The 26,981-nt window shown below is 41.7% G+C and overlaps 1 long non-coding RNA gene, 2 gene segments (V, D, J or C) and 2 further genes; 4 read left to right on the forward strand and 1 right to left on the reverse strand.

The window, feature by feature from the left end:
* The window catches only part of Tcra (T cell receptor alpha chain), a 1,796,232-nt gene that overhangs the window by 1,509,767 nt on the left and 259,484 nt on the right, over nt 1–26,981 (forward strand).
* Nucleotides 1–26,981, reverse strand: part of Gm30392 — a 101,991-nt gene that overhangs the window by 44,149 nt on the left and 30,861 nt on the right. For 4 of the 5 annotated variants that reach the window (XR_874625.2, XR_874627.2, XR_874624.2 and 1 more), the window contains exons 1-3: nt 23,678–23,919; nt 17,403–17,474; nt 8,736–9,003 (exon numbers count right to left, since the gene is read on the reverse strand). The exons of the other annotated variant lie outside the window; for it this stretch is intronic. This is a non-coding gene — a long non-coding RNA (predicted gene, 30392). Of the gene's footprint in view, nt 1–8,735; nt 9,004–17,402; nt 17,475–23,677; nt 23,920–26,981 lie in introns of those variants that run through there. 5 annotated transcript variants of the gene reach the window in all.
* Nucleotides 8,340–8,927, forward strand: Trdv2-1 (T cell receptor delta variable 2-1). The segment is given in 2 exon segments: nt 8,340–8,388; nt 8,629–8,927. Coding segments are annotated over 2 exon segments (348 nt in total).
* Tcrd (T cell receptor delta chain) overlaps nt 8,340–26,981 on the forward strand; it is a 213,126-nt gene continuing 194,484 nt past the window's right edge.
* On the forward strand, nt 23,260–23,869 carry Trdv2-2 (T cell receptor delta variable 2-2). The segment is given in 2 exon segments: nt 23,260–23,308; nt 23,571–23,869. Coding segments are annotated over 2 exon segments (348 nt in total).

Consider the following 26,981-nt stretch of genomic DNA (forward strand, 5'->3'; position numbering starts at 1 on the left):
AAAGAAAACCCAAAGTGAGGCAACAGTGGAGATAGAAACACTAGGAAAGAAATCTGGAACCATAGATGCGAGCATCAGCAACAGAATACAAGAAATGGAAGAGAGAATCTCAGGTGCAGAAGATTCCATAGAGAACATCGGCACAACAATCAAAGAAAATGGAAAATGCAAAAAGATCCTAACTCAAAACATCCAGGAAATCCAGGACACAATGAGAAGACCGAACCTACGGATAATAGGAGTGGATGAGAATGAAGATTTTCAACTCAAAGGACCAGCAAACATCTTCAACAAGATTATTGAAGAAAACTTCCCAAATCTAAAGAAAGAGATACCCATGAACATACAAGAAGCCTACAGAACTCCAAATAGACTGGACCAGAAAAGAAATTCCTCCTGACACATAATAATCAGAACAACAAATGAACTAAATAAAGATAGAATACTAAAAGCAGTAAGGGAAAAAGGTCAAGTAACATATAAAGGCAAGCCTATCAGAATTACACCAGATTTTTCACCAGAGACTATGAAAGCCAGAAGAGCCTGGACAGATGTTATACAGACACTAAGAGAACACAAATTCCAGCCCAGGCTACTATACCCAGCCAAACTCTCAATTACCATAGATGGAGAAACCAAAGTATTCCACAACAAAACTAAATTCACCCATTATCTCTCCACGAATCCAGCCCTTCAAAGGATAATAACAGAAAAAAAACAATACAAGGACGGGAACCACGCCCTAGAAAAAACAAGAAGATAATCCCTCAACAAAACTAAAAGAAGACAGCCACAAGAACAGAATGCCAACTTTAACAACAAAAACACCAGGAAGCAACAATTACTTTTCCTTAATATCTCTTAATATCAATGGTCTCAACTCCCCAATAAAAAGACATAGACTAACAGACTGGCTACACAAACAGGACCCAACATTCTGCTGCTTACAGGAAACCCATCTCAGGGGAAAAGACAGACACTACCTCAGAGTGAAAGGCTGGAAAACAATTTTCCAAGCAAATGGTCTGAAGAAACAAGCTGGAGTAGCCATTTTAATATCGGATAAAATCGACTTCCAACCCAAAGTTATTAAAAAAGACAAGGAGGGACACTTCATACTCATCAAAGGTAAAATCCTCCAAGAGGAACTCTCAATTCTGAATATCTATGCTCCAATTGCAAGGGCAGCCACATTCATTAAAGACACTTTAGTAAAGCTCAAAGCACACGTTGCACCTCACACAATAATAGTGGGAGACTTCAACACACCACTTTCATCAATGGACAGATCGTGGAAACAGAAACTAAACAGGGACACAGTGAAACTAACAGAAATTATGAAACAAATGGACCTGACAGATATCTACAGAACATTTTATCCTAAAACAAAAGGATATACCTTCTTCTCAGCACCTCACGGGACCTTCTCCAAAATTGACCATATAACTGGTCACAAAACAGGCCTCAACAGATACAACAATATTGAAATTGTCCCATGTATCCTATCAGACCACCATGGCCTAAGACTGATCTTCAATAACAACATAAATAATGGAAAGCCAACATTCACGTGGAAACTGAACAACACTCTTCTCAATGATACCTTGGTCAAGGAAGGAATAAAAAAAGAAATTAAAGACTTTTTAGAGTTTAATGAAAATGAAGCCACAACGTACCCAAACCTATGGGACACAATGAAAGCATTTCTAAGAGGGAAACTCATAGCTCTGAGTGCCTCCATGAAGAAACGGGAGAGAGCACATACTAGCAGCTTGACAACACATCTAAAAGCTCTAGAAAAAAAGGAAGCAAATTCACCCAAGAGGAGTAGACGGCAGGAAATAATCAAACTCAGCGGTGAAATCAACCAAGTGGAAACAAGAAGAACTATTCAAAGAATTAACCAAACGAGGAGTTGGTTCTTTGAAAAAATCAACAAGATAGATAAACCCTTAGCTAGACTCACTAAAGGGCACAGGGACAAAATCCTAATTAACAAAATCAGAAATGAAAAGGGAGACATAACAACAGATCCTGAAGAAATCCAAAACACCATCAGATCCTTCTACAAAAGGCTATACTCAACAAAACTGGAAAACCTGGACGAAATGGACAAATTTCTGGACAGATACCAGGTACAAAAGTTGAATCAGGATCAAGTTGGCCATCTAAACAGTCCCATATCACCTAAAGAAATAGAAGCAGTTATCAATAGTCTCCCAGCCAAAAAAAGCCCAGGACCAGACGGGTTTAGTGCAGAGTTCTATCAGACCTTCAAAGAAGATCTAATTCCAGTTCTGCACAAACTATTTCACAAAATAGAAGTAGAAGGTACTCTACCCAACTCATTTTATGAAGCCACTATTACTCTGATACCTAAACCACAGAAAGACCCAACAAAGATAGAGAACTTCAGACCAATTTCTCTTATGAATATCGATGCAAAAATCCTCAATAAAATTCTCGCTAACCGAATCCAAGAACACATTAAAGCAATCATCCATCCTGACCAAGTAGGTTTTATTCCAGGGATGCAGGGATGGTTTAATATACGAAAATCCATCAATGTAATCCATTATATAAACAAACTCAAAGACAAAAACCACATGATCATCTCGTTAGATGCAGAAAAAGCATTTGACAAGATCCAACACCCATTCATGATAAAAGTGCTGGAAAGATCAGGAATTCAAGGCCCATACCTAAACATGATAAAAGCAATCTACAGCAAACCAGTAGCCAACATCAAAGTAAATGGAGAGAAGCTGGAAGCAATCCCACTAAAATCAGGGACTAGACAAGGCTGCCCACTTTCTCCCTACCTCTTCAACATAGTACTTGAAGTATTAGCCAGAGCAATTCGACAACAAAAGGAGATCAAGGGGATACAAATTGGAAAAGAGGAAGTCAAAATATCACTTTTTGCAGATGATATGATAGTATATATAAGTGACCCTAAAAATTCTACCAGAGAACTCCTAAACCTGATAAACAGCTTCGGTGAAGTAGCTGGATATAAAATAAACTCAAACAAGTCAATGGCCTTTCTCTATACAAAGAATAAACAAGCTGAGAAAGAAATTAGGGACACAACACCCTTCTCAATAGTCACAAATAATATAAAATATCTTGGCATGACTCTAACTAAGGAAGTAAAAGATCTATAGGATAAAAACTTCAAATCTCTGAAGAAAGAAATTAAAGAAGATCTCAGAAGATGGAAAGATCTCCCATGCTCATGGATTGGCAGGATCAACATTGTAAAAATGGCTATCTTGCCAAAAGCAATCTACAGATTCAATGCAATCCCCATCAAAATTCCAACTCAATTCTTCAACGAATTAGAAGGAGCAATTTGCAAATTCATCTGGAATAACAAAAAACCTAGGATAGCAAAAAGTCTTCTCAAGGATAAAAGAACCTCTGGTGGAATCACCATGCCTGACCTAAAGCTTTACTACAGAGCAATTGTGATAAAAACTGCATGGTATTGGTATAGAGACAGACCAGTAGACCAATGGAATAGAATTGAAGACCCAGAAATGAACCCACACACCTATGGTCACTTGATCTTCGACAAGGGAGCTAAAACCATCCAGTGGAAGAAAGACAGCATTTTCAACAATTGGTGCTGGCACAACTGGTTGTTCTCATGTAGAAGAATGCGAATCGATCCATACTTATCTCCTTGTACTAAGGTCAAATCTAAGTGGATCAAGGAACTTCACATAAAACCAGAGACACTGAAACTTATAGAGGAGAAAGTGGGGAAAAGCCTTGAAGATATGGGCACAGGGGAAAAATTCCTGAACAGAACAGCAATGGCTTGTGCTTTAAGATCGAGAACTGACAAATGGGACCTAATGAAACTCCAAAGTTTCTGCAAGGCAAAAGACACCGTCAATAAGACAAAAAGACCACCAACAGATTGGGAAAGGATCTTTACCTATCCTAAATCAGATAGGGGACTAATATCCAACATATATAAAGAACTCAAGAAGGTGGACTTCAGAAAATCAAATAACCCCATTAAAAAATGGGGCTCAGAACTGAACAAAGAATTCTCACCTGAGGAATACCGAATGGCAGAGAAGCACCTGAAAAAATGTTCAACATCCTTAATCATCAGGGAAATGCAAATCAAAACAACCCTGAGATTCCACCTCACACCAGTCAGAATGGCTAAGATCAAAAATTCAGGTGACAGCAGATGCTGGCGTGGATGTGGAGAAAGAGGAACACTCCTCCATTGTTGGTGAGATTGCAGGCTTGTACAACCACTCTGGAAATCAGTCTGGCAGTTCCTCAGAAAATTGGACATAGTACTACCGGAGGATCCAGCAATATCTCTCCTGGGCATATATCCAGAAGATGCCCCAACTGGTAAGAAGGACACATGGTCCACTATGTTCATAGCGGCCTTATTTATAATAGCCAGAAGCTGGAAAGAACCCAGATGCCCCTCAACAGAGGAATGGATACAGAAAATGTGGTACATCTACACAATAGAGTACTACTCAGCTATTAAAAAGAATGAATTTATGAAATTCCTAGCCAAATGGATGGACCTGGAGGGCATCATCCTGAGTGAGGTAACACATTCACAAAGGAACTCACACAATATGTACTCACTGATAAGGTTTTGGGTATCCAAAACCTAGGATACCCAAGATATAAGATACAATTTGCTAAACACATGAAACTCAAGAAAAATGAAGACTGAAGTGTGGACACTATGCCCCTCCTTAGAAGTGGGAACAAAACACCCTTGGAAGGAGTTACAGAGACAAAGTTTGGAGCTGAGATGAAAGGATGGTCCATGTAGAGACTTCCATATCCAGGGATCCACCCCATAATCAGCATCCAAACGCTGACACCATTGCATACACTAGCAAGATTTTATCAAAAGGACCCAGATGTAGCTGTCTCTTGTGAGACTATGCCGGGGCCTAACAAACACAGAAGTGGATGCTCACAGTCAGCTATTGGATGGATCACAGGGCTCCCAAAGGAGGAGCTAGAGAAAGTAGCCAAGGAGCTAAAGGGATCTGCAACCCCATAGGCGGAACAACATTATGAACTAACCAGTACCCCGGAGCTCTTGACTCTAGCTGCATATGTATCAAAAGATGGCCTAGTCGGCCATCACTGAAAAGAGAGGCCCATTGGACATGCAAACTTTATATGCCCCAGTACAGGGGAACGCCAGGGCCAAAAAGGGGGAGTGGGTGGGTAGGGGATTGGGGGTGGGTGGGTATGGGGGACTTTTGGTATAGCATTGGAAATGTAAATGAGCTAAATACCTAATAAAAATGAAAAAAAAGAAAAAGAAAACAAAGGAATAGAAAAGAAAAGGAGAGGAGAGGAGAGGAGAGGAGAGGAGAGGAGAGGAGAGGAGAGGAGAGGAGAGGAGAGGAGAGGAGAGGAGAGGAGAGGAGAGGAGAGGAGAGGAGAGGAGAGGAGAAATCTATTATAAAAGCTTCTCCTTTATATTCCCAAATTACAGGTTGTTCTTACAGGCTTTCAAAAAGCTTCTCCCTCAAATCACGACTGCATTTAAATAAAATTACTGTTCTGGGTTAGACTCCTAGGGTGGGGTCTTGTTATGTCTTCTGCAACTATAGTAAGAATGTTCATACTTCATATAGATGAAAACAATCGTTAGGATTTGTGTGACTTCAATATGTGTGCTCTGTAGTTAGTGTTGTAAGGGTACTGGGAGGCGGTTAGCCCTCTAGGAAGCATGAGTCAGTGGAAAGCCCTGGAGGTGTGACCTGTAGAAGAGAGTCATACTCCACCTAGAGACTGACTCACTGCATCAGTTACTGAAAGAGTACTTTGCAGTAAAGTGAGGCCACAGCACATTTGCCAGTGCTGCTTGACACTGTCACACACGAAACCTGAATGCAAGGTTGTCTGCCATGCTATGACCCAGCGTGAGACCCTTGATATCATTAATGTGGACTTTCCAGTTTCCTGAACCAAGGGCCAAAAGTAAGGCACCTATTCTTTTCAAATAGCACAGACTTAGGTATTTTGATATAGCAACACACAATAGGCAAAGGTAGGTAGATTCCTGGACATCACATTAAACCATTCATTTGCTTTAATATTCTGTGCTGATGCACTGAAATGAACTAGGGATTCTTTGAAAAGAAATGTACATGTGAAAATATCCAGAGTTTTCTCTTCTTACTTTAGGGCTTAGGATGTTTAAAAACATTTAAAAAAATATGCCAAGATATTAAATAAATAAATAAATAAATAAATATTCCCATTCCAAAAGGGATTGGGGGGGGGCGGTTCAAAACAAAGAAAGATCAGACCAAAACAAGACAAAAATCCAACAGTACTAACATCATACCCTGCAGCTCCATTTCCAACATCTGGGGCTTTGGGTGACACTATCTGGTCTTCAGTAGGTTTGAGTAGCCCTGTACTTCCAGGTCTGCCACCTGCAATACACACAGCCTCTCCCTTGGACAATCCTCTCTCAGTGCCTGCAGCTCTTTGGAAGACAGTCTGGGAAGGAGTCGTGGGACCTCCACTACAACCTGCTGTAACTTCACAGCTGATCCTGATCATTGTATAGGGCTGTGGCTATCAGGAGCTGGTAAAATATGTCAAAAGCTCATCTGTACATTTACATTTTTACCATGTCTTTAACAATGGCTTTTGGTCAGTGTAACAGGAAAGTATGGCAACCATAACCTAACAATGGCAGGATAACTAGGAGATGGACGTCTACATAATTTCATAAAGAAGAACATCTAGGACAGCTTAAGTACTCTCAAATGGCAAGAATAATTAGTAATGGAAGAATTTGAAGGAAAATAATAAGTGTGGATTACAGGCTTGGAATAAACAGTATGAACTTTCACCTGTTCCACTAACCTTCTCTGTCTCTTTTGCAAATACTGGAGCTCTGAGTGGCTGTAGTCACAAAGCACAAGAAGATTTGAGCGCATCTGGAAACATCTTGTACAGATACTATTGGTAACTTCCTCATGATCCTAGTGATTACCTCTGGACATTACTTGTTAAAAATTCTAGCAACTCTAGGGACTATTTTCTGGCCAGGAGAGCAATGCGGACAGTGTGTGGGTTAAGCTGTGAGCACCAGAGTTTGTCATAAGAGCAGTACTTAATCAGTGATGGAAAAATTCACAGATAATTTCTCCACCCCCTTTGTGAATCATTTGGGATAATCCCAAAGGTTATTCTATCAATGTCTCCCAGACATACCCAGCAATTTTGTTCTGTAGTTTGCTACAGTGGTGGCTGTCTTTGGACATGTATTATCCTTCTTCTCTTCCCAATTTACTTCCAGCTAATGTTCCCTAAATGTAAGTGTAGTAAAACACTTATACACAAATCTCTGTCCTAGCACTGACTTGAAGGGATCTAAAAACCAAGATACAGGAATTCAAATCATGAGACCAAGATGGAGATACTATAGGAGAGTGTCTAGTCTAGTGCCTCTTCTATCGCCACCATTAGAGAGGAGGAGACGTCAGTAGCTTCTGTTAGAGTCAGCTACAATCCTCTCAAGTCCTTGACTGTTTCTGTGAGTGGAGACAGGCTCTCCAGATAGCATCCACCAGGTGCCAGACTCCACCTCATGCTCCCAGCTTGGGACTCCAACTCTGAGACTATGCAGATCCTTGCTCTGGCAAAGCATAAATCTAATGAGTCAGTTAGGGGCTTTCTAGAGTTCTTGTTGCATATTTTCTCAGAATGAAATGTGTTTTGAGAGTAACAGAATATGAACTAAGCTATCTAAAGCACTGTAATGCTGATGAGAACTCCAAAGTCACTGTTGCAGAGCTTTGTAAAGTAGCACGAGGAAGATCTGATTTTAAAATTATAGAGAGATGGGAAATATAAGCATAATTATATCTTATGAATTCTCTTTCTTCCACTTATTTCTAAATTTAGTTAGATTTTTTTTTCTCTCACAAGTTTCTTCTTTTCTCATTTTTCACCTTAAGAAATTGTGAAGACACAAACAACTGAATGCCTTACCATAACAAGGATGTTTTATTGTCCGTAATTATGCCTTACCTAACATACTTTGTTGTTATTTTTGTAAGATTCACTAACTCCATTTCTTCTTTCTTTTCATCCTATCTTAAAAAAAAAAAACTCACTATTAACTTTCCTTTAAACTATAACTAAAAACCTGAGAAACAGAACAACAAAGGACCGGAAAATCTCTCCTCAGCGACATATAATCCCCTACCCACCTGTGAAAGCTTTCCTGCTTTGAAGAACTGCCAGCACACATAGAAGACAATGATCAGAGCAAGAGACTTCAACCTGCAAGGAGAGCAGGGAGCATGGCAGTCCTTAGCTCACTGTGGGCAGTTGTGATCACCACCTGTCTAGGTAAGGAGGCTGTAGGTCTCTATTCCCTTGGGTGTCTAGGGTTTTGAATAAAAGAGGACAATTGGTAGTAGAAATACTGCATTGACTCTTAAAACCAAGCCTCTGGGGGAGGTAAGTCCAGTATCCCCTGCCTGGCACTGAAATCAAGAGGAAAGACAGAGGAGGATGGGAACCAGACTGAGTCTATTCCTCACTCTGACAAAAGCCACAATGGAGTCATTTCTCTTTTCTTTTCCACAGGAGCCAGCATGGCTCAGACAGTGTCTCAGCCTCAGAAGAAAAAGTCTGTGCAGGTGGCAGAGTCGGCAACCCTGGACTGCACCTATGACACAAGTGATACTAATTACCTCTTGTTCTGGTACAAACAGCAAGGAGGGCAGGTGACTCTCGTCATTCTCCAAGAAGCATACAAGCAGTATAATGCAACGTTAAACCGCTTCTCTGTGAACTTCCAGAAAGCAGCTAAGTCCTTCAGCCTGGAGATCTCCGACTCGCAGCTGGGGGATGCTGCGACGTATTTCTGTGCACTCAGGGGGAGCCACAGTGACGCAGGCAACAGAGAGGGTCTAACAGAAACCTCAGATCTCAGCATCTGTGCAGACATGGAAGAAGTAGCTGGGGTAACAGAAGAGAAAAATCATCAACTTTTCTTCGGAGTAAATGCTACTCTCCTCCAGCTGCAAGAAACACGGGAAAGAGCTATCTTCGGACTGTAACTCTTAAAGTAACGGTCAAGATGGCCATGTAACTGTTCCTACTTTCATGGCGCTTTCATAATTCTACTTGACTCTCAGAGCTTCAAATCATATTTACACAAGACGAAGCAGATGCCTTAAACATTTCCTCTGTTCTGCAATTCTTATCATCTAGAAGTTCTTGCCTCCACGAATTTTTGTCAAATGTTTATACTTTTCATTGACCATCCACATCCAAAAGTAGATTTCTTCAAACCATCATGCTATGCGGTCCTAAACAAAAGGGAATCCAATATCTGGGACTGTGTTTCCTTTACACACAATGCTAGGCTCTGCCTAGTTAAATGTCTTGGTTCTATATGAAGGATACCTCCAACAGAGAATTCAGATAAGGTGCACCGTGTCTGGTTCTGTGGCTTTCATTGAGGTTAATTTGAACTCAGTATGCCCATGGTCCTCTATGCAAGGTGTAGAGTTAATCATTTGAGAGGGCTAAGTGATTTGTCTATCGTGAGACACCAATTGCAGTGGCAGGAGAGGGGAAAGGGGGATATGATTGGAAGGCGGATGCTTCACAGTGCTGCCTTTGCTGTTTACACACCAACACAAACAGCAACAGAAGTGTAGCAATAAGCTCTGAGAAGATCAAAATGTCAGAAACTAAAATCTCTTAGCAGAGAAGACATGGGTCTGCCCACTGGGCAGGCAATCAAGGCCCAGTATGCACTATCCAAGGGTAAGGAAACATTGAGAGTGTAGTATAGGAGACAAGAGCCGTGTGAGTACCAATTACGGCCTTAGCTCTGGCTAAGGAAGACGAGACTAGAGCTCATGTCATGCAATCTTTTTTTTTTTGGTAAAATTGTTTTGTTTTGTTTTGTTTTTTTCCATTTTTTATTAGGTATTTAGCTCATTTACATTTCCAATGCTATACCAAAAGTCCCCCATACCCACCCACCCCCACTCCCCTACCCACCCACTCCCCCTTTTTGGCCCTAGCATTACCCTGTACTGGGGCATATAAAGTTTGCGTGTCCAATAGGCCTCTCTTTCCAGTGATGGCCGACTAGGCCATCTTTTGATACATATGCAGCTAGAGTCAAGAGCTCCGGGATACTGGTTAGTTCATTATGTTGTTCCATCTATAGGGTTGCAGATCCCTTTAGCTCCTTGGGTACTTTCTCTAGCTCCTCCATTGGGAGCCCTGTGATCCATCCAATAGCTGACTGTGAGCATCCACTTCTGTGTTTGCTAGGCCCCGGCATAGTCTCACAAGAGACAGCTACATCTGGGTCCTTTCCATAAAATCTTGCTAGGGTATGCAATGGTGTCAGCGTTTGGATGCTGATTATGGGGTGGATCCCTGGATATGGCAGTCTCTACATGGACCATCCTTTCATCTCAGCTCCAAACTTTGTCTCTGTAACTCCTTCCCAGGGTGTTTTGTTCTCACTTCTAAGGAGGGGCATAGTGTCCACACTTCAGTCTTCATTTTTCTTGAGTTTCATGTGTTTAGCAAATTGTATCTTATATCTTGGGTATCCTAGGTTTTGGGCTAATATCCACTTATCAGTGAGTACATATTGTGTGAGTTCCTTTGTGAATGTGTTACCTCACTCAGGATGATGCCCTCCAGGTCCATCCATTTGGCTAGGAATTTCATAAATTCATTCTTTTTAATAGCTGAGTAGTACTCTATTGTGTAGATGTACCACATTTTCTGTATCCATTCCTCTGTTGAGGGGCATCTGGGTTCTTTCCAGCTTCTGGCTATTATAAATAAGGCTGCTATGAACATAGTGGAGCATGTGTCCTTCTTACCAGTTGGGGCATCTTCTGGATATATGCCCAGGAGAGATATTGCTGGATCCTCCGGTAGTACTATGTCCAATTTTCTGAGGGACCGCCAGACTGATTTCCAGAGTGGTTGTACAAGCCTGCAATCCCACCAACAATGGAGGAGTGTTCCTCTTTCTCCACATCCACGCCAGCATCTGCTGTCACCTGAATTTTTGATCTTAGCCATTCTGACTGGTGTGAGGTGGAATCTCAGGGTTGTTTTGATTTGCATTTCCCTGATGATTAAGGATGTTGAACATTTTTTCAGGTGCTTCTCTGCCATTCGGTATTCCTCAGGTGAGAATTCTTTGTTCAGTTCTGAGCCCCATTTTTTAATGGGGTTATTTGATTTTCTGAAGTCCACCTTCTTGAGTTCTTTATATATGTTGGATATTAGTCCCCTATCTGATTTAGGATAGGTAAAGATCCTTTCCCAATCTGTTGGTGGTCTTTTTGTCTTATTGACGGTGTCTTTTGCCTTGCAGAAACTTTGGAGTTTCATTAGGTCCCATTTGTCAGTTCTCGATCTTAAAGCACAAGCCATTGCTGTTCTGTTCAGGAATTTTTCCCCTGTGCCCATATCTTCAAGGCTTTTCCCCACTTTCTCCTCTATAAGTTTCAGTGTCTCTGGTTTTATGTGAAGTTCCTTGATCCACTTAGATTTGACCTTAGTACAAGGAGATAAGTATGGATCGATTCGCATTCTTCTACATGAGAACAACCAGTTGTGCCAGCACCAATTGTTGAAAATGCTGTCTTTCTTCCACTGGATGGTTTTAGCTCCCTTGTCGAAGATCAAGTGACCATAGGTGTGTGGGTTCATTTCTGGGTCTTCAATTCTATTCCATTGGTCTACTGGTCTGTCTCTATACCAATACCATGCAGTTTTTATCACAATTGCTCTGTAGTAAAGCTTTAGGTCAGGCATGGTGATTCCACCAGAGGTTCTTTTATCCTTGAGAAGACTTTTTGCTATCCTAGGTTTTTTGTTATTCCAGATGAATTTGCAAATTGCTCCTTCTAATTCGTTGAAGAATTGAGTTGGAATTTTGATGGGGATTGCATTGAATCTGTAGATTGCTTTTGGCAAGATAGCCATTTTTACAATGTTGATCCTGCCAATCCATGAGCATGGGAGATCTTTCCATCTTCTGAGATCTTCTTTAATTTCTTTCTTCAGAGATTTGAAGTTTTTATCCTATAGATCTTTTACTTCCTTAGTTAGAGTCATGCCAAGATATTTTATATTATTTGTGACTATTGAGAAGGGTGTTGTGTCCCTAATTTCTTTCTCAGCTTGTTTATTCTTTGTATAGAGAAAGGCCATTGACTTGTTTGAGTTTATTTTATATCCAGCTACTTCACCGAAGCTGTTTATCAGGTTTAGGAGTTCTCTGGTAGAATTTTTAGGGTCACTTATATATACTATCATATCATCTGCAAAAAGTGATATTTTGACTTCCTCTTTTCCAATTTGTATCCCCTTGATCTCCTTTTGTTGTCGAATTGCTCTGGCTAATACTTCAAGTACTATGTTGAAGAGGTAGGGAGAAAGTGGGCAGCCTTGTCTAGTCCCTGATTTTAGTGGGATTGCTTCCAGCTTCTCTCCATTTACTTTGATGTTGGCTACTGGTTTGCTGTAGATTGCTTTTATCATGTTTAGGTATGGGCCTTGAATTCCTGATCTTTCCAGCACTTTTATCATGAATGGGTGTTGGATCTTGTCAAATGCTTTTTCTGCATCTAACGAGATGATCATGTGGTTTTTGTCTTTGAGTTTGTTTATATAATGGATTACATTGATGGATTTTCGTATATTAAACCATCCCTGCATCCCTGGAATAAAACCTACTTGGTCAGGATGGATGATTGCTTTAATGTGTTCTTGGATTCGGTTAGCGAGAATTTTATTGAGGATTTTTGCATCGATATTCATAAGAGAAATTGGTCTGAAGTTCTCTATCTTTGTTGGGTCTTTCTGTGGTTTAGGTATCAGAGTAATAGTGGCTTCATAAAATGAGTTGGGTAGAGTACCTTCTACTTCTATTTTGTGAAATAGTTTGTGCAGAACTGAAATTAGATCTTCTTTGAAGGTCTGATAGAACTCTGCACTAAACCCGTCTGGTCCTGGGCTTTTTTTGGCTGGGAGACTATTGATAACTGCTTCTATTTCTTTAGGTGATATGGGACTGTTTAGATGGCCAACTTGATCCTGATTCAACTTTGGTACCTGGTATCTGTCCAGAAATTTGTCCATTTCGTCCAGGTTTTCCAGTTTTGTTGAGTATAGCCTTTTGTAGAAGGATCTGATGGTGTTTTGGATTTCTTCAGGATCTGTTGTTATGTCTCCCTTTTCATTTCTGATTTTGTTAATTAGGATTTTGTCCCTGTGCCCTTTAGTGAGTCTAGCTAAGGGTTTATCTATCTTGTTGATTTTCTCAAAGAACCAACTCCTCGTTTGGTTAATTCTTTGAATAGTTCTTCTTGTTTCCACTTGGTTGATTTCACCGCTGAGTTTGATTATTTCCTGCCGTCTACTCCTCTTGGGTGAATTTGCTTCCTTTTTTTCTAGAGCTTTTAGATGTGTTGTCAAGCTGCTAGTATGTGCTCTCTCCCGTTTCTTCATGGAGGCACTCAGAGCTATGAGTTTCCCTCTTAGAAATGCTTTCATTGTGTCCCATAGGTTTGGGTACGTTGTGGCTTCATTTTCATTAAACTCTAAAAAGTCTTTAATTTCTTTTTTTATTCCTTCCTCGACCAAGGTATCATTGAGAAGAGTGTTGTTCAGTTTCCACGTGAATGTTGGCTTTCCATTATTTATGTTGTTATTGAAGATCAGTCTTAGGCCATGGTGGTCTGATAGGATACATGGGACAATTTCAATATTGTTGTATCTGTTGAGGCCTGTTTTGTGACCAATTATATGGTCAATTTTGGAGAAGGTCCCGTGAGGTGCTGAGAAGAAGGTATATCCTTTTGTTTTAGGATAAAATGTTCTGTAGATATCTGTCAGGTCCATTTGTTTCATAACTTCTGTTAGTTTCACTGTGTCCCTGTTTAGTTTCTGTTTCCACGATCTGTCCATTGATGAAAGTGGTGTGTTGAAGTCTCCCACTATTATTGTGTGAGGTGCAACGTGTGCTTTGAGCTTTACTAAAGTGCCTTTAATGAATGTGGCTGCCCTTGCATTTGGAGCATAGATATTCAGAATTGAGAGTTCCTCTTGGAGGATTTTACCTTTGATGAGTATGAAGTGTCCCTCCTTGTCTTTTTTAATAACTTTGGGTTGGAAGTCGGTTTTATCCGATATTAAAATGGCTACTCCAGCTTGTTTCTTCAGACCATTTGCCTGGAAAATTGTTTTCCAGCCTTTCACTCTGAAGTAGTGTCTGTCTTTTTTCCTGAGATGGGTTTCCTGTAAGCAGCAGAATGTTGGGTCCTGTTTGTGTAGCCAGTCTGTTAGTCTATGTCTTTTTATTGGGGAGTTGAGACCATTGATATTAAGAGATATTAAGGAAAAGTAATTGTTGCTTCCTGGTGTTTTTGTTGTTAAAGTTGGCATTCTGTTCTTGTGGCTGTCTTCTTTTGTTGAGGGATTATCTTCTTGTTTTTTCTAGGGCGTGGTTCCCGTCCTTGTATTGGTTTTTTTCTGTTATTATCCTTTGAAGGGCTGGATTCGTGGAGAGATAATGGGTGAATTTAGTTTTGTCGTGGAATACTTTGGTTTCTCCATCTATGGTAATTGAGAGTTTGGCTGGGTATAGTAGCCTGGGCTGGAATTTGTGTTCTCTTAGTGTCTGTATAACATCTGTCCAGGCTCTTCTGGCTTTCATAGTCTCTGGTGAAAAATCTGGTGTAGTTCTGATAGGCTTGCCTTTATATGTTACTTGACCTTTTTCCCTTACTGCTTTTAGTATTCTATCTTTATTTAGTGCATTTGATGTTCTGATTATTATGTGTCGGGAGGAATTTCTTTTCTGGTCCAGTCTATTTGGAGTTCTGTAGGCTTCTTGTATGTTCATGGGCATCTCTTTCTTTATATTTGGGAAGTTTTCTTCAATAATTTTGTTGAAGATGTTTGCTGGTCCTTTGAGTTGAAAATCTTCATTCTCATCCACTCCTATTATCCGTAGGTTTTGTCTTCTCATTGTGTCCTGGATTTCCTGGATGTTTTGAGTTAGGATCTTTTTGCATTTTCCATTTTCTTTGATTGTTGTGCCAATGTTCTCTATGGAATCTTCTGCACCTGAGATTCTCTCTTCCATCTCTTGTATTCTGTTGCTGATGCTGGCATCTATGGTTCCAGATTTCTTTCCTAGGGTTTCTATCTCCAGCGTTGCCTCACTTTGGGTTTTCTTTATTGTGTCTACTTCCCTTTTTAGGTCTAGTATGATTTTGTTCATTTCTATCACCTGTTTCAATGTGTTTTCCTGTTTTTCTATAAGGACTTCTACCTGTTTGGTTGTGTTTTCCTGTTTTTCTCTAAGGACTTGTAACTCTTTAGCAGTGTTCTTTTGTATTTCCTTAAGTGAGTTATTAAATTCCTTCTTTATGTCCTCTACCATCATCATGAGAAATGCTTTTAAATCCAGGTCTCCCTTTTCAGGTGTGTTAGGATGCCCTGGACTGGGCGAGATTAGATTAGAGATTGTTCCTCTGTTGCTTTTGTTACCCTCTATCAGCAGACGTGGGAGACTAGCTCTCTCCTCTGAGTTTCAGTGGTCAGAGCAGTCTCTGCAGGCAAGCTCTCCTCTTTCAGGGAAGGTGCACAGTTATCTGGTGTTTGGACCTCCTCCTGGCTGAAGATGAAGGCCCAAAACAGGATCTTTCCCAGAAGCTGTGTTGCTTTGGCCAGGAAGGTGGCCGGTTGTCTGGAGCCGAAGGTGGCGCCGCCTCAGAAGCTCTGTGGCTCTCGCCAGGAAGGTGGCCAATTGTCTGGAGCCGAAGATGGCGCCGCCTCAGAAGCTCTCTGGCTCTCGCCTTTCTCAGAAACGGCTGGCCTCTGTATTCCACACCATCTCTGTGCTTCCTGTTTGATTTCAGGTCCTCCTCCATGAGAATCCTCTCAGAAAGTCTTCTCATCAGATCCCATCCTCCAAACTATGATGCCCCTCTTCTCAAATATGAACCCTCTCGTGGTTTGCCTTCTCCTCCAGACCTTGACTGCCACTACTTCTGCCATATTTTCATCTCGAAGAGGACCCTTTTCTCCCTCTCTTCCTCCTTGTTAAGACAGGCCTAAGCTAAGAACACCATCTTCCCCAGACCCAACCCAACTTCTAACCCACTTTCCACTCATCTGCAAAGCAGAGACACACCTCTCTGCCATGACATACTTGCTCAAGTTCCCTGCTTCTTCTAACCAAACCCACTGCATTCTTCCACTCTGCACTCCCCACTAGGACCCTATGTGTATCCCTGTTCCTTTCCTCTCAAAAAGTGCTCTCAAATAGAAAAATATTTGGAATACTTTGTCTCTGATCCCAACACCCACTGCAAAAAAAAACAACAAACAAACAAACAGACAAACAAAAAACTTTCGCTATCCTACCCAGTTCTTTGATCTAGCCTGTCATGACATGTGAGTCATTCTAACACTACCCTCTCTCCTAAAGAAAAGAAGTGCATCTTAACAATGTCTCAAGTACAGGCTTATAATTTTCAAACCTAGGATATGGATCATAAACCACTAAATGCTGCTGTAGTTTCACACACAGATATCCATTGGAATTCCCAACTAAACTATGGTGGTTTGAAAAAGGTCCCCCATCTGCTCACATGTTTGAGCACTTGACACCTGTTTGTTGGTGCTGTTTGGGAATTGTCTCCATTGTTTTTCTATTGCTGTGGCAAAACACCATGATCAAAGCAACTTATAAAACAAACTATTTAATTGGGCATATGGTTCCAGAGATTACAGTCCATGGTGGTAGAGCAGAGGCATGGCGCAAGAACAGCTGAGAGCTTTCATATTGTTCCACAGTCAGGAAGTAGAAAACAGTGAGAATATACTTGGAATGGCTCAAGTCCTCATAGCATGAAGCATGGCAGCCTGCAGGCAGACATAGTCCTAAAGGAACTGGGAGTTCTATATCTTGTTCTAAATGCAACCAAAGAAAGTCTGACTCTTCCCCAGTGGGTGAAGCTTAAGTACTAGGAACCCACAAAGACCACCTACACAGTGACATACTTCCTCCAACAAGGCCATACCTATTCCAACAAGGCCACACCTCCTAAAAGTGTCACTTCCCATGGGCCAAGTGTATTCAAACCACCACAAAGGATAATGAGATGCGTTTATCAAATATGATATGGTTAGAGTTGTTGCCAGAGGAAGAGGCAGGATAGTTCCTCCTCAGAGTGGCTAGAGAATGGCTGCTGTCTATTTGGCAAGGATTTTAAGATCTCTCTGAGAAGGCTAAGCCAGGGGTGCAAGAAGCAGTGGGGACTTTTCCATTTAGATTCTTTCTTTCCCCTTACCTGTATAAATAGATGTGTAGTGGGCAGATCCAGGTTTTGTCAATTGGCATCAATAAAAGATGATGAGGGTGGCTGCAAAGGGAAAAGGGAGGTTGTCTACAAAGGCCAAAACCTTAGAAGAAATGAGATATGTAGAGAGGGGCCTATGAGGTAAGAAGAGTGTAAGTAGACAGTGGGTCCCTATAGGGGGCATTTGGGCAGATTCAAAAAAGTTGTCATTGTTAAAATAAATCACAGCGGTAAGCCTGGTGATTACGGAAAATGTGACGTTTGAGGTAAAGGGTTGAAGAAAAAAATAGCCCACTGCCTATCCCAGAGGCTGAGCTCTTTTACCCTGGAAACAACCTACGGCTTATGAATAGCACCTTTCCTCAGAACTTGTGCCAAGGGTGAGGCCTGGCTATTTCTGCTAAGTCGTGACACTGCTACTGCTATCCTGACTCTACTGAATTGGACTGCTGGTGTATCCATGAAGTGTTTATGAGTGGATCGAGCTGCCACTGCAGACCTGTGAACCAAACAGATTTCTAGATGCAATCAAATTCTTTCTTAGAAGTAAATTCCAAAGATCAGGGTAGTTAAGTTCTCTTTTTATTAGATATTTTCTTCATTTACATTTCAAATTCTTTCCCGAAAGTCCCCTATACCCTCCCCCTGCCCTGCTCCTCAACCCACCCACTCCTGCTGCCTGGCCCTGGCATTCCCCTGTACTGGGGCATATGATCTTCCCAAGACCAGGGCCTCTACTCCCATTGATAGCCAACTAGGCCATCCTCTGTTATATATACACCTAGATACATAGTTCTGGGGGGTACTGGTTAGTTCATATTGTTGATCCTCCTATAGGGTAAAGAACACACACGATATGTACTCACTGATAAGCAGATATTAGCCCAGAGACTTAGACTACCCAAGATACAAGTTGCAAAACACATGAAACCCAAGAAGAAGGAAGACCAACAAGTGGATATTTTGTTCCTTCTTAGAATGAGGAACAAAATACCCATGGAAGCAGTTACAGAAACAAAGTTCAGAGCTGAGATGGAAGAAAGGACCATCCAGAGACTGGGGACCCATCCCATATACAACCACCAAACCCAGACAGTGTTGCATATGCCAGCAAGATTTTGCTGACAGGACCCTGATGGAACACAGGGTCCCTAATGAAGAAGATAAAGTACCCAAGGTAGTTAAGTTCTTAACCTGAAGAGGGCGCTGCTTCCTTTCACTAATAGTTATCTGCAGAAGTTGATCTATAAAAAGTTAGACCAGTGATACACAAACACACACACAAGAAGAAAAATAAAAGGCCTGATACAAATCCTCCAATATCTGAAAAGCTGAACTCAAACGTTTGCCCCAAAATTAAATTTTCAACAAATGTCAAAAGGCTAAAGGACAGAGATGCTTCTAGTAACCAGAGATCTGGCAGCTTAGGTCTGGATGTGAGCCTAAGAATTATTTTGTCAGGAAAATACAGAGCTGAGAACTGGTCTGTTTTATTTACTGAAGTAAATTAGCCTCCAAGTCTTCCCAACAGACCACATACAAAGGGATGAGTTGTAATTCTCTGAGCAGAGGTTCAGACCCAGACCCAAGGCTGTGTCTGTCCTTGTAGTCCAGAACTATGAGGGGCTGCTGTCCCTCCTCAGTGGAGTACCTGATCCACCATTCCCTTCCCATAAGACCTCACAGTCATGGGGCTGCATTACCTATCTGTGCTTCAGTAATCATGTTGCTAGAGGACACCCAAGTATTACTCAGAGCTTAATAAATAGTCTTTATTGCCTTCTCAAATAAGATAAATTATAACCTACTATAGTGAATCACAAACAAACTTTTTGGAAAGCTTGTTCAGTGTTTTCTTTGCTTTATTTCCATCTGAGAATTGAGTTATAGGAACAGGCAGCATGAGACTGTTACCATCTGGCTGGCTTGATCAGGTCTGTTTTCTCTGTCAATTAAAGAATTAAAGGCAGGAGAACTGGAGAACTCTTGAGCTCGCCAGGTAGCAGTGGAGAAATCTGGGACTTAGCAAACAGGAGCAGGTGGGATCAGCAGCTAAAGAAACACTGTTGTTGGGTTAAGAAACACACATAAGAAACACTTAGCTGAAAAATGGATCAAGAAAATGTGGTACGATAAAACAATAGAATACTATTCGGCTATTTAAAAAAAGACATCATGAATTTTGCAGGCAAATGGATGGAACTTGAGAATATCATTCTGAGAGAAGTAATGCAGAGCAAGAAGGACATGTATGGTATGTACTCACTTATAAGTGGTCATTAGCCATAAAGTACAGGACAGCCATGCTACAATCTACAGACCCAAAGAAACTGGGTAATAAAGAGGTCCCAAGGGAGGATGCACAAATCTCACTTGGAAGAGGAAACAAAATAGTCATTGGAGATGGATGGAGAGAAGGAACTGGGAAGGAGAGGGGGGAAGGAGGGGAAAGGCGATGGTTATCAGATGTGGGAAGTGGGGTGGGAGGGGGCTGGGAGTGAAAATGTAAATTGGAAGGGCATATCTCTGGTGACTAGCTGGAGGCCTGGAACAGGAGAGGATACAGGGAGTCTACTGAAGTGACCCTACCTTAGATTCCTACTAGAGGGGGTTATAGAGACGGGAATGGCCACCTCCTGTAGCCAGACAGAACTTCCAGAGGAGGGAGGGGGACACCAATCCTCCCACAAAATCTTCAACCAAAATGTGTCCTGCCTACAAGATGCTCAATAATAAAGATGGAGCAAAGACTGAGGGAACAGCCAACCAATGACTGCCCCAATTTGAGACTCATCTCATGTGAGACACCAACCCCTGACACCATTACTTTGCTATGCTTGCAGATAGGAACCTAGCATAACTATCTCCTGAGAGGCTTTATGAAGCAGCAGATAGAAGCAGATGTAGAGACTCACAACCAAACATCAGAGGGAGTCCAGGGAGTCTTGTGGAAGAGTCGGAGATAGAAGTGAGCAGGTTGGAGGGGTCAAGAACACCACAAGAAGACCCACAGAGTCAACTAACCTGGGACATGGGGGCTAACAGAGCCCGGAACTCCAACCAGGGAGCATGCAGGAACTGAACACAGGTTCCCTAACACATTTGTAGCAGATGTTCAGCTTGGTGTTCATGTGGTTCTCATAACAAGTAGAATGAGGGCTATCTGAGTCTCTGTTCCCTGCCATTTCATCCCCTTACCCCCAACTTGGACTTCTTGGATGGGTTAGGGAGGATGTGGCTAGACCTGCTGGGACTAGATGCCCCAGGGTGGGGTGATACTCAAGGGAGGGGTTTCTCTTCTCTGAGGAGAGGGGTGGGAACAATAGGGGGAGGGATTTGTAAGGGTGGGACTGAGAAGAAAGAATGGAGGGGGGCTGTGATCAGGGTGTAAAGTTAATAAAAATATTAAAATTATAAAAATTTTAAAAAAGAAATGCACATATGGTGCAGACACACAGAAAGACCTTCTGCAAAGCAGAAATGTGTACTACACCACCTGAGCCACTGGCATCTCTCTGTGCTAACCTTCTGCATCTATAGTTCTCATGAGAGCATGGCAGCGGGTATGTGATCTCCATGGGCTATTTCTCGTTTTATGTCTAACTCTGGTGAGAAACCTTGTGACCAGAGTTGCCTGTGGGATTGCTCAGCCAAGCTCACACACTGGTTTGCCATCTTCCTGTCTTCACATTCCATCCACCCGCTTGAAGTTTCAATGGTTATGCCATCATCTTACTGAATCTTCAGAGTTCAATAACTTTACTGAAAAATGATTGGATGGTGAGTATCAGATTCTAAGGTTCTGCTGGCTAGGCCCAGGGGACCAGGAGATGTCAAGAGCAAGATGAAGCTTCTAATGTGAGACCTGACAGGCACAGCAAATCAGAAACCTTCACTCTTGAGACCCTCGTTAGTAAACTCACTCCTTGAGCAGGGCTGAGGTTGGGAGTGAATGCTGCCCCATCACCTCGAGGTTGCTATAAGAGGAGGGACAGGCAAAGAGAAACTGTGGGCCTTTCACACATCTAAAAGTTTTCTGTGGCTTCGGCCATAACCAGTAAATAGGACAAAAGTATGTTTTAGGAAGTCCTCTGGAGTTGAAAACATCTCTGATTTTAAAAAAAACAAAAAACAAAAGGCATCCACAGTGTACCAAGATTTCCAAATGGAAACAACAAGCAAGACAGAAGAATTAGAACCACCTCTCTCTATGGCTCTTAATTTGATCTTCTCTTCCCTTTCTGCTTTTATAGAGGGGAAAGGAATTTATAGAAAGCCTGACACTGTACAGGTGGCCTTGACTAAGACAGGGTGACACAGATTCTGTAGGCAGAGAAAATTCATGTAAATGAGATTCACGTTTCTTTGCATTGTGGGTTTTTATTTTTTGCTCGGGTGCCTCATTATAAAATAAGTACTGTAATTTGTGCCCTTTCCTCTCTTGTAGAAAAAAAATTAAATATGAAGAACAACAAAATGCTGATGACAAGCTGTCAGATGTGCGGTAAAGAATGTTCTCAGATAAACTATGCTGTTCTGTTTTGTCTTCCCCCCCCCCCCCCGCCCCACAAAATCATTACGAAACATTCACAAAACTCTTTACAGCAATGCCTCCCACCAGTATGGTAAAGGTCTTTGGTACAGCCAAAGCCAGGTATTTCTCACAGAAAAAGGAAAAAAAAATCTTCAGTAAATAACAGTGCAATTAGAATCTAAATTCATGCCTCAAATTTTCTCCATTATCTGAACATTGTCACTGTCAGAATTATTTTAATCTGTCTCACACCATCAAAACACTATTGGTCAGGGGCTGGAGGAGATGGATGACTCAGTGAGCAAAAGCCCTTGCTGTATAACCAGGACCTGAGCTCATCTCCCAAACTCACACAAGAAGCTAGATGCAGTAAGATGTATGTGAAATCCCGGTGTTCATAAAGCAAGATGGGAGGTGCCGGCAGGAGAAGCTCCTAGGATCCTAGGCAGCTCCCCTGACATACACAGACAGCCCAGCAGCAGAAACAGTGAGAACACCCTGCCTTGGAAAAAAGTGAAAGGCAACTTCCAAAAGTTGCCCTCTGACCTCTATACACATGCCATAGCATATGTACACACTTAGAGATCATACAAGATTGAGTTTTTTAATTATTGGTCAAAGAATTGTAATTATACCAATATTATATTCTGAAAACCTACTGACTATTTTATGATATCAACTTTTCAGACAGAAACAGGAGTGGAAGAGAGAAAGGGAAGGGGGAGGGAAAAAAAGGGGGAGGGGAAGAAAAATTATTAGAGCAAATCTTGTAATTACATCAGCCTTAACTGTCTTCTCATTTTTCCACCCCAAATTTTTATTTGTTTTGGTTTGGGGGGAGTTTTTTGTTTTTCTTTTGGTTGTTTTGTTTTGTTTATTGTTGTTATTGGTGTTTACCCTTTGGCCTTTTGAGACAAGGTCTCTTTATATAGCCCTGGTTGTCCTGCAATTTATTCTGTTGACCAGGATGGCCTTGAACTCACAGAGATACACCTGCTTCTGCCTCCCAAGTTGCTGGGATTAAAGGCATACAACACCACACGTGGCTTTTCCTCTAAAATTTTGTCTCTATTAAAAACAATTGAACACTTTTTTTTTTCTTTTCTATTTTACTCGAGAGAACATTTGGTCCTGACTGTATCTTTTTTCACTTAAGAAAGATTTATCTTCTGAAGAGAAAGATAAACACCTTGACACATTTTCTAAGTGAGATATCACCAGTGACAGCCCACTTAGCCTATCATTTCCTGTTTTGAAGGTGAGACAGTGCTAGCGCAGCTGAGAGCAAGGACTGATCTGAAGCCGGCTTCTAGCATGGTACGGCCGTTCTTCCTGTGGGTGCTCTTCCTTTCCACTTCTCTTGGTAAGAAGGCAAACCCATTTGCTTTTACAAGTCCTCATCAGGAATGGGAAATCGGGAGACGGACCAACAGCACTGGGTTCTGAGAGCAGCATCATTGGGCCAGGCTTCCAGGAAGCTTAAGTCTGGAATCCCCTGCCTGGCACTACTGAAACCAAGAGAAAAAGGCAGATGAGCCGGGAGCCAGACTTGAGAGTCTATTCCTAATTCTGACAGAAGCCACAAGGGAGTCATTTCTCTCTCTTTTTTTTTTTTTTTCCCACAGAAGCCAGCATGGCTCAGACAGTGTCTCAGCCTCAGAAGAAAAAGTCTGTGCAGGTGGCAGAATCAGCAACCCTGGACTGCACCTATGACACAAGTGATACTAATTACCTCTTGTTCTGGTACAAACAGCAAGGAGGGCAGGTGACTCTCGTCATTCTCCAAGAAGCATACAAGCAGTATAATGCAACGTTAAACCGCTTCTCTGTGAACTTCCAGAAAGCAGCTAAGTCCTTCAGCCTGGAGATCTCCGACTCGCAGCTGGGGGATGCTGCGACGTATTTCTGTGCTCTCATGGAGCGCCACGGTGACACAGGCAACAGAGAGGGTCTAACAGAAACCTCAGATCTCAGCATCTGTGCAGAATGACAGGAAGTGGCTGGGGTACCAGCGACATACAGAAAAGGACTTTCTTTTCTCTAGACGAAAAAGTATTCATATGCAACTGTAGGAAACACAGATGTAATTCTATAAATTGTAATTGTCAATACAATAATAAAATGCAGGGGATATACACAGCTTTATAGTTTTGCAAAGTGTGTTCACATGTATTATTTCATTGGCTATCAAAACTCGCACCGGGCGGTGGCACACACCTTTAATCCTAGCACTTAGGAGGCAGAGGCAGGTGGATTTCTGAGTTCAAGGCTAGTCTGGTCTACAGAGCGAGTTCCAGGATAGTCGGGGCTACACAGAGAAACCCTGTCTCGAAAAACCAAAAAAAAAAAAAAAAAACCTCACATGCATAGAACAGGTCAGACATTTTCAGTGTCAGTGTGATCCAGCAGACCCCAGAGCTTGACCTAAAGCTATTTGAAAGTTTTGTCCAAGGTTTTAAACTTAATTATTCTAAAAACCACATGTATTCATTACTTTTCTGTTGCTGTGATAAAACACCATGACCAAGGCAACTTATAGAAAGAAAAAGTTCATGTGTGTTTATGGCTCAAGAAGGATAGGTCATCGTGGTAGAAACAGCACAGCAGCAGGGGCAGGCATGGAAGCTGGAGCTGCTGAGAATTCAAAGTTCACATCTCAACCATGAACAGGAAGAGAGAAAAGTAACTGGGAGTGGGTTGAGGCATTACACTCTCAAAGCATGTCTCTTGTGCCATATTTCATCCAGCACCTCCTAAGTCTCTTCAAATATTGTCCCCATCTGGGGACCAAGTATTCAAATACTTGAGACCAAGGGGACATTTCTCACTCAAGCATATCCCACTGTCTCACCAAAGATGTATGTGTGTATGCATATGTGTGTATACATATATACATATTTACATATGCACATATATACATAAACACATATACATATACACATATGCACATATACACATACATATATACACACATATGCACATATACACATATATACATATACACATATGCACATATGCACATATACACATATATACATATACATACACATATATATGATTCAATTTCTTTTTTTCTTTCTTTTTATTAGGTATTTTCTTCATTTACATTTCAAGTCCCCCATACCCTCCCCCCCAACTCCCCTACCCACTCACTCCCACTTCTTGGCCCTGGTGTTCCCCTTACTGAGGCATATAAAGTTTGCACGGCCAAGGGGCCTCTCTTTCCACTGATGGCCAACTAGGCCAACTTCTGATACATATGCAGCTAGAGACACGAGCTCCGGGGGATACTGGTTAGTTCATAATGTTGTTTCACCTATAGGGTTGCAGATCCCTTTAGCTCCTTGGTTACTTTCTCTAGCATCTTCATTGGGGGCCCTGTGATCCATCCAATAGCTGACTGTGAGCATCCACTTCTGTGTTTGCTAGGCCCCGGCATAGTCTCACAAGACACAGCTATATCTGGGTCCTTTCAGCAAAATCTTACTAGTGTATGCAATGGTGTCAGCGTTTGGAGGCTGATTATGGGATGGATCCCCGGATATGATTCAATTTCTTATTTGCCCTACATATCTTAATTGTATACACTATTCTTCTTTGCTCATTCTTGCTCACTATTCTGGCACATTGTAAATATCTGGTTTTGTTTGTTTGCTTGTTCGGGATTGAATACAGAACATCATCTGCACTAAGCCAGTGCTCAACCATTGAAGTTCATCCCCTGCCCTACAATATCCCCACCTTCTACCTTCCCACACAAGCTCTCTGATTTTTCATGACATGTTACTTCTCTCTAATTATGAAATGTTGGAGATCAACATCCTATCTAGTCCATTGTTTTCTGACTGATCTATCTGATGAATCTACTTTTCTGATTTGGAGTCCTCCTTTGTCTGGAAAAAATATGATACTATAGTAATTGTTCATGGAGAGGCAACCTGGAGAAGCCATTTGGGAAATCATCTCCAAAAGCTGGGGCCAGGTAGCTGTGTGGCACGAGTGACCACCCTTATTTATACCCACTACAGAATGAGGCGTTTCTGGATAATGAAAGGTCCCCACCTTACTTAGGCTAAGAAAAAAGATTTTTGTTTTGTGTTTGTTTTTTGTTTGTTTTTTTAATTTTGTTTGGTTTGGTTTGGTTTGGGGGGTTAGTTTGCTTGCTTGCTTGCTTGCTTGCCTGCCTGCCTGCTTGCTTGCTTGCTTTTTAAATAAGAAGAACAGTGCCTGTGGTGGTTTGAATATGTTTGACCCAGGGAGTGGCACTATCGGGAGGTGTGGCCCTATCGGGAGGTGTGGCCTTTTTGGAGGAAGTGTATCACTATGGGGGAGGACTTTGAGAGAGCTTCCTCCTAGCTGCCTGGAAGACAGTTTTCTTCTGTTTGCCTTCAAAACAAAATGTAGACTATCAACTCCTCCAGTGCCATGACTGGATGCAGCTGTGCTTCCTGCCATGATGATAATGGACTGACCCTCTGAGCCTGTAAGCCAGTCCCAATTAAAATGTTGTCCTTTATAAGAGTTGCCTTGGTTATGGAGTATCTTGACAGCAATGAAAACCCTAACTAAGACAGTTCCAGTATTCCTTTTCATGTTCATAATCTCCCATGATAGCTTAGCACCTGGGTGCAGCATTCATTCCATCTGCTCACTTTATAAAGTACAGAAAGAATAAGACAGGTTCAACAGGCATGCTCCAGACTTCAGGTTTGGAATCATATTTAAGATGAATACAGGCCAGGCCAAATGCTGAACTCAACTTGATAAATCATTTTCCAGAACTCATCCATCCCTCCACTCACTTCAATCTAAGAACACCACACTCCTCCAGACCTTCCTCTACTTGTAGGCTCTTTAGACGTGCCAGACATGGACTAAAATCAAAGCAGGGGGTATCACTATGGGTTCATAACTATGCCCTGCAGGATAAATGATCAAGAATCACCTATTGATGAATTAATTAGCTTCCTACTTATCAGTTCAACTTCATTTGTTATCATGCTCCTGTCTGCATCCCATCTCCCTCTCCAACTGCA

This window comes from Mus musculus, chromosome 14, assembly GCF_000001635.26.
Source record: "Mus musculus strain C57BL/6J chromosome 14, GRCm38.p6 C57BL/6J".
Lineage (NCBI taxonomy): Eukaryota > Metazoa > Chordata > Mammalia > Rodentia > Muridae > Mus > Mus musculus.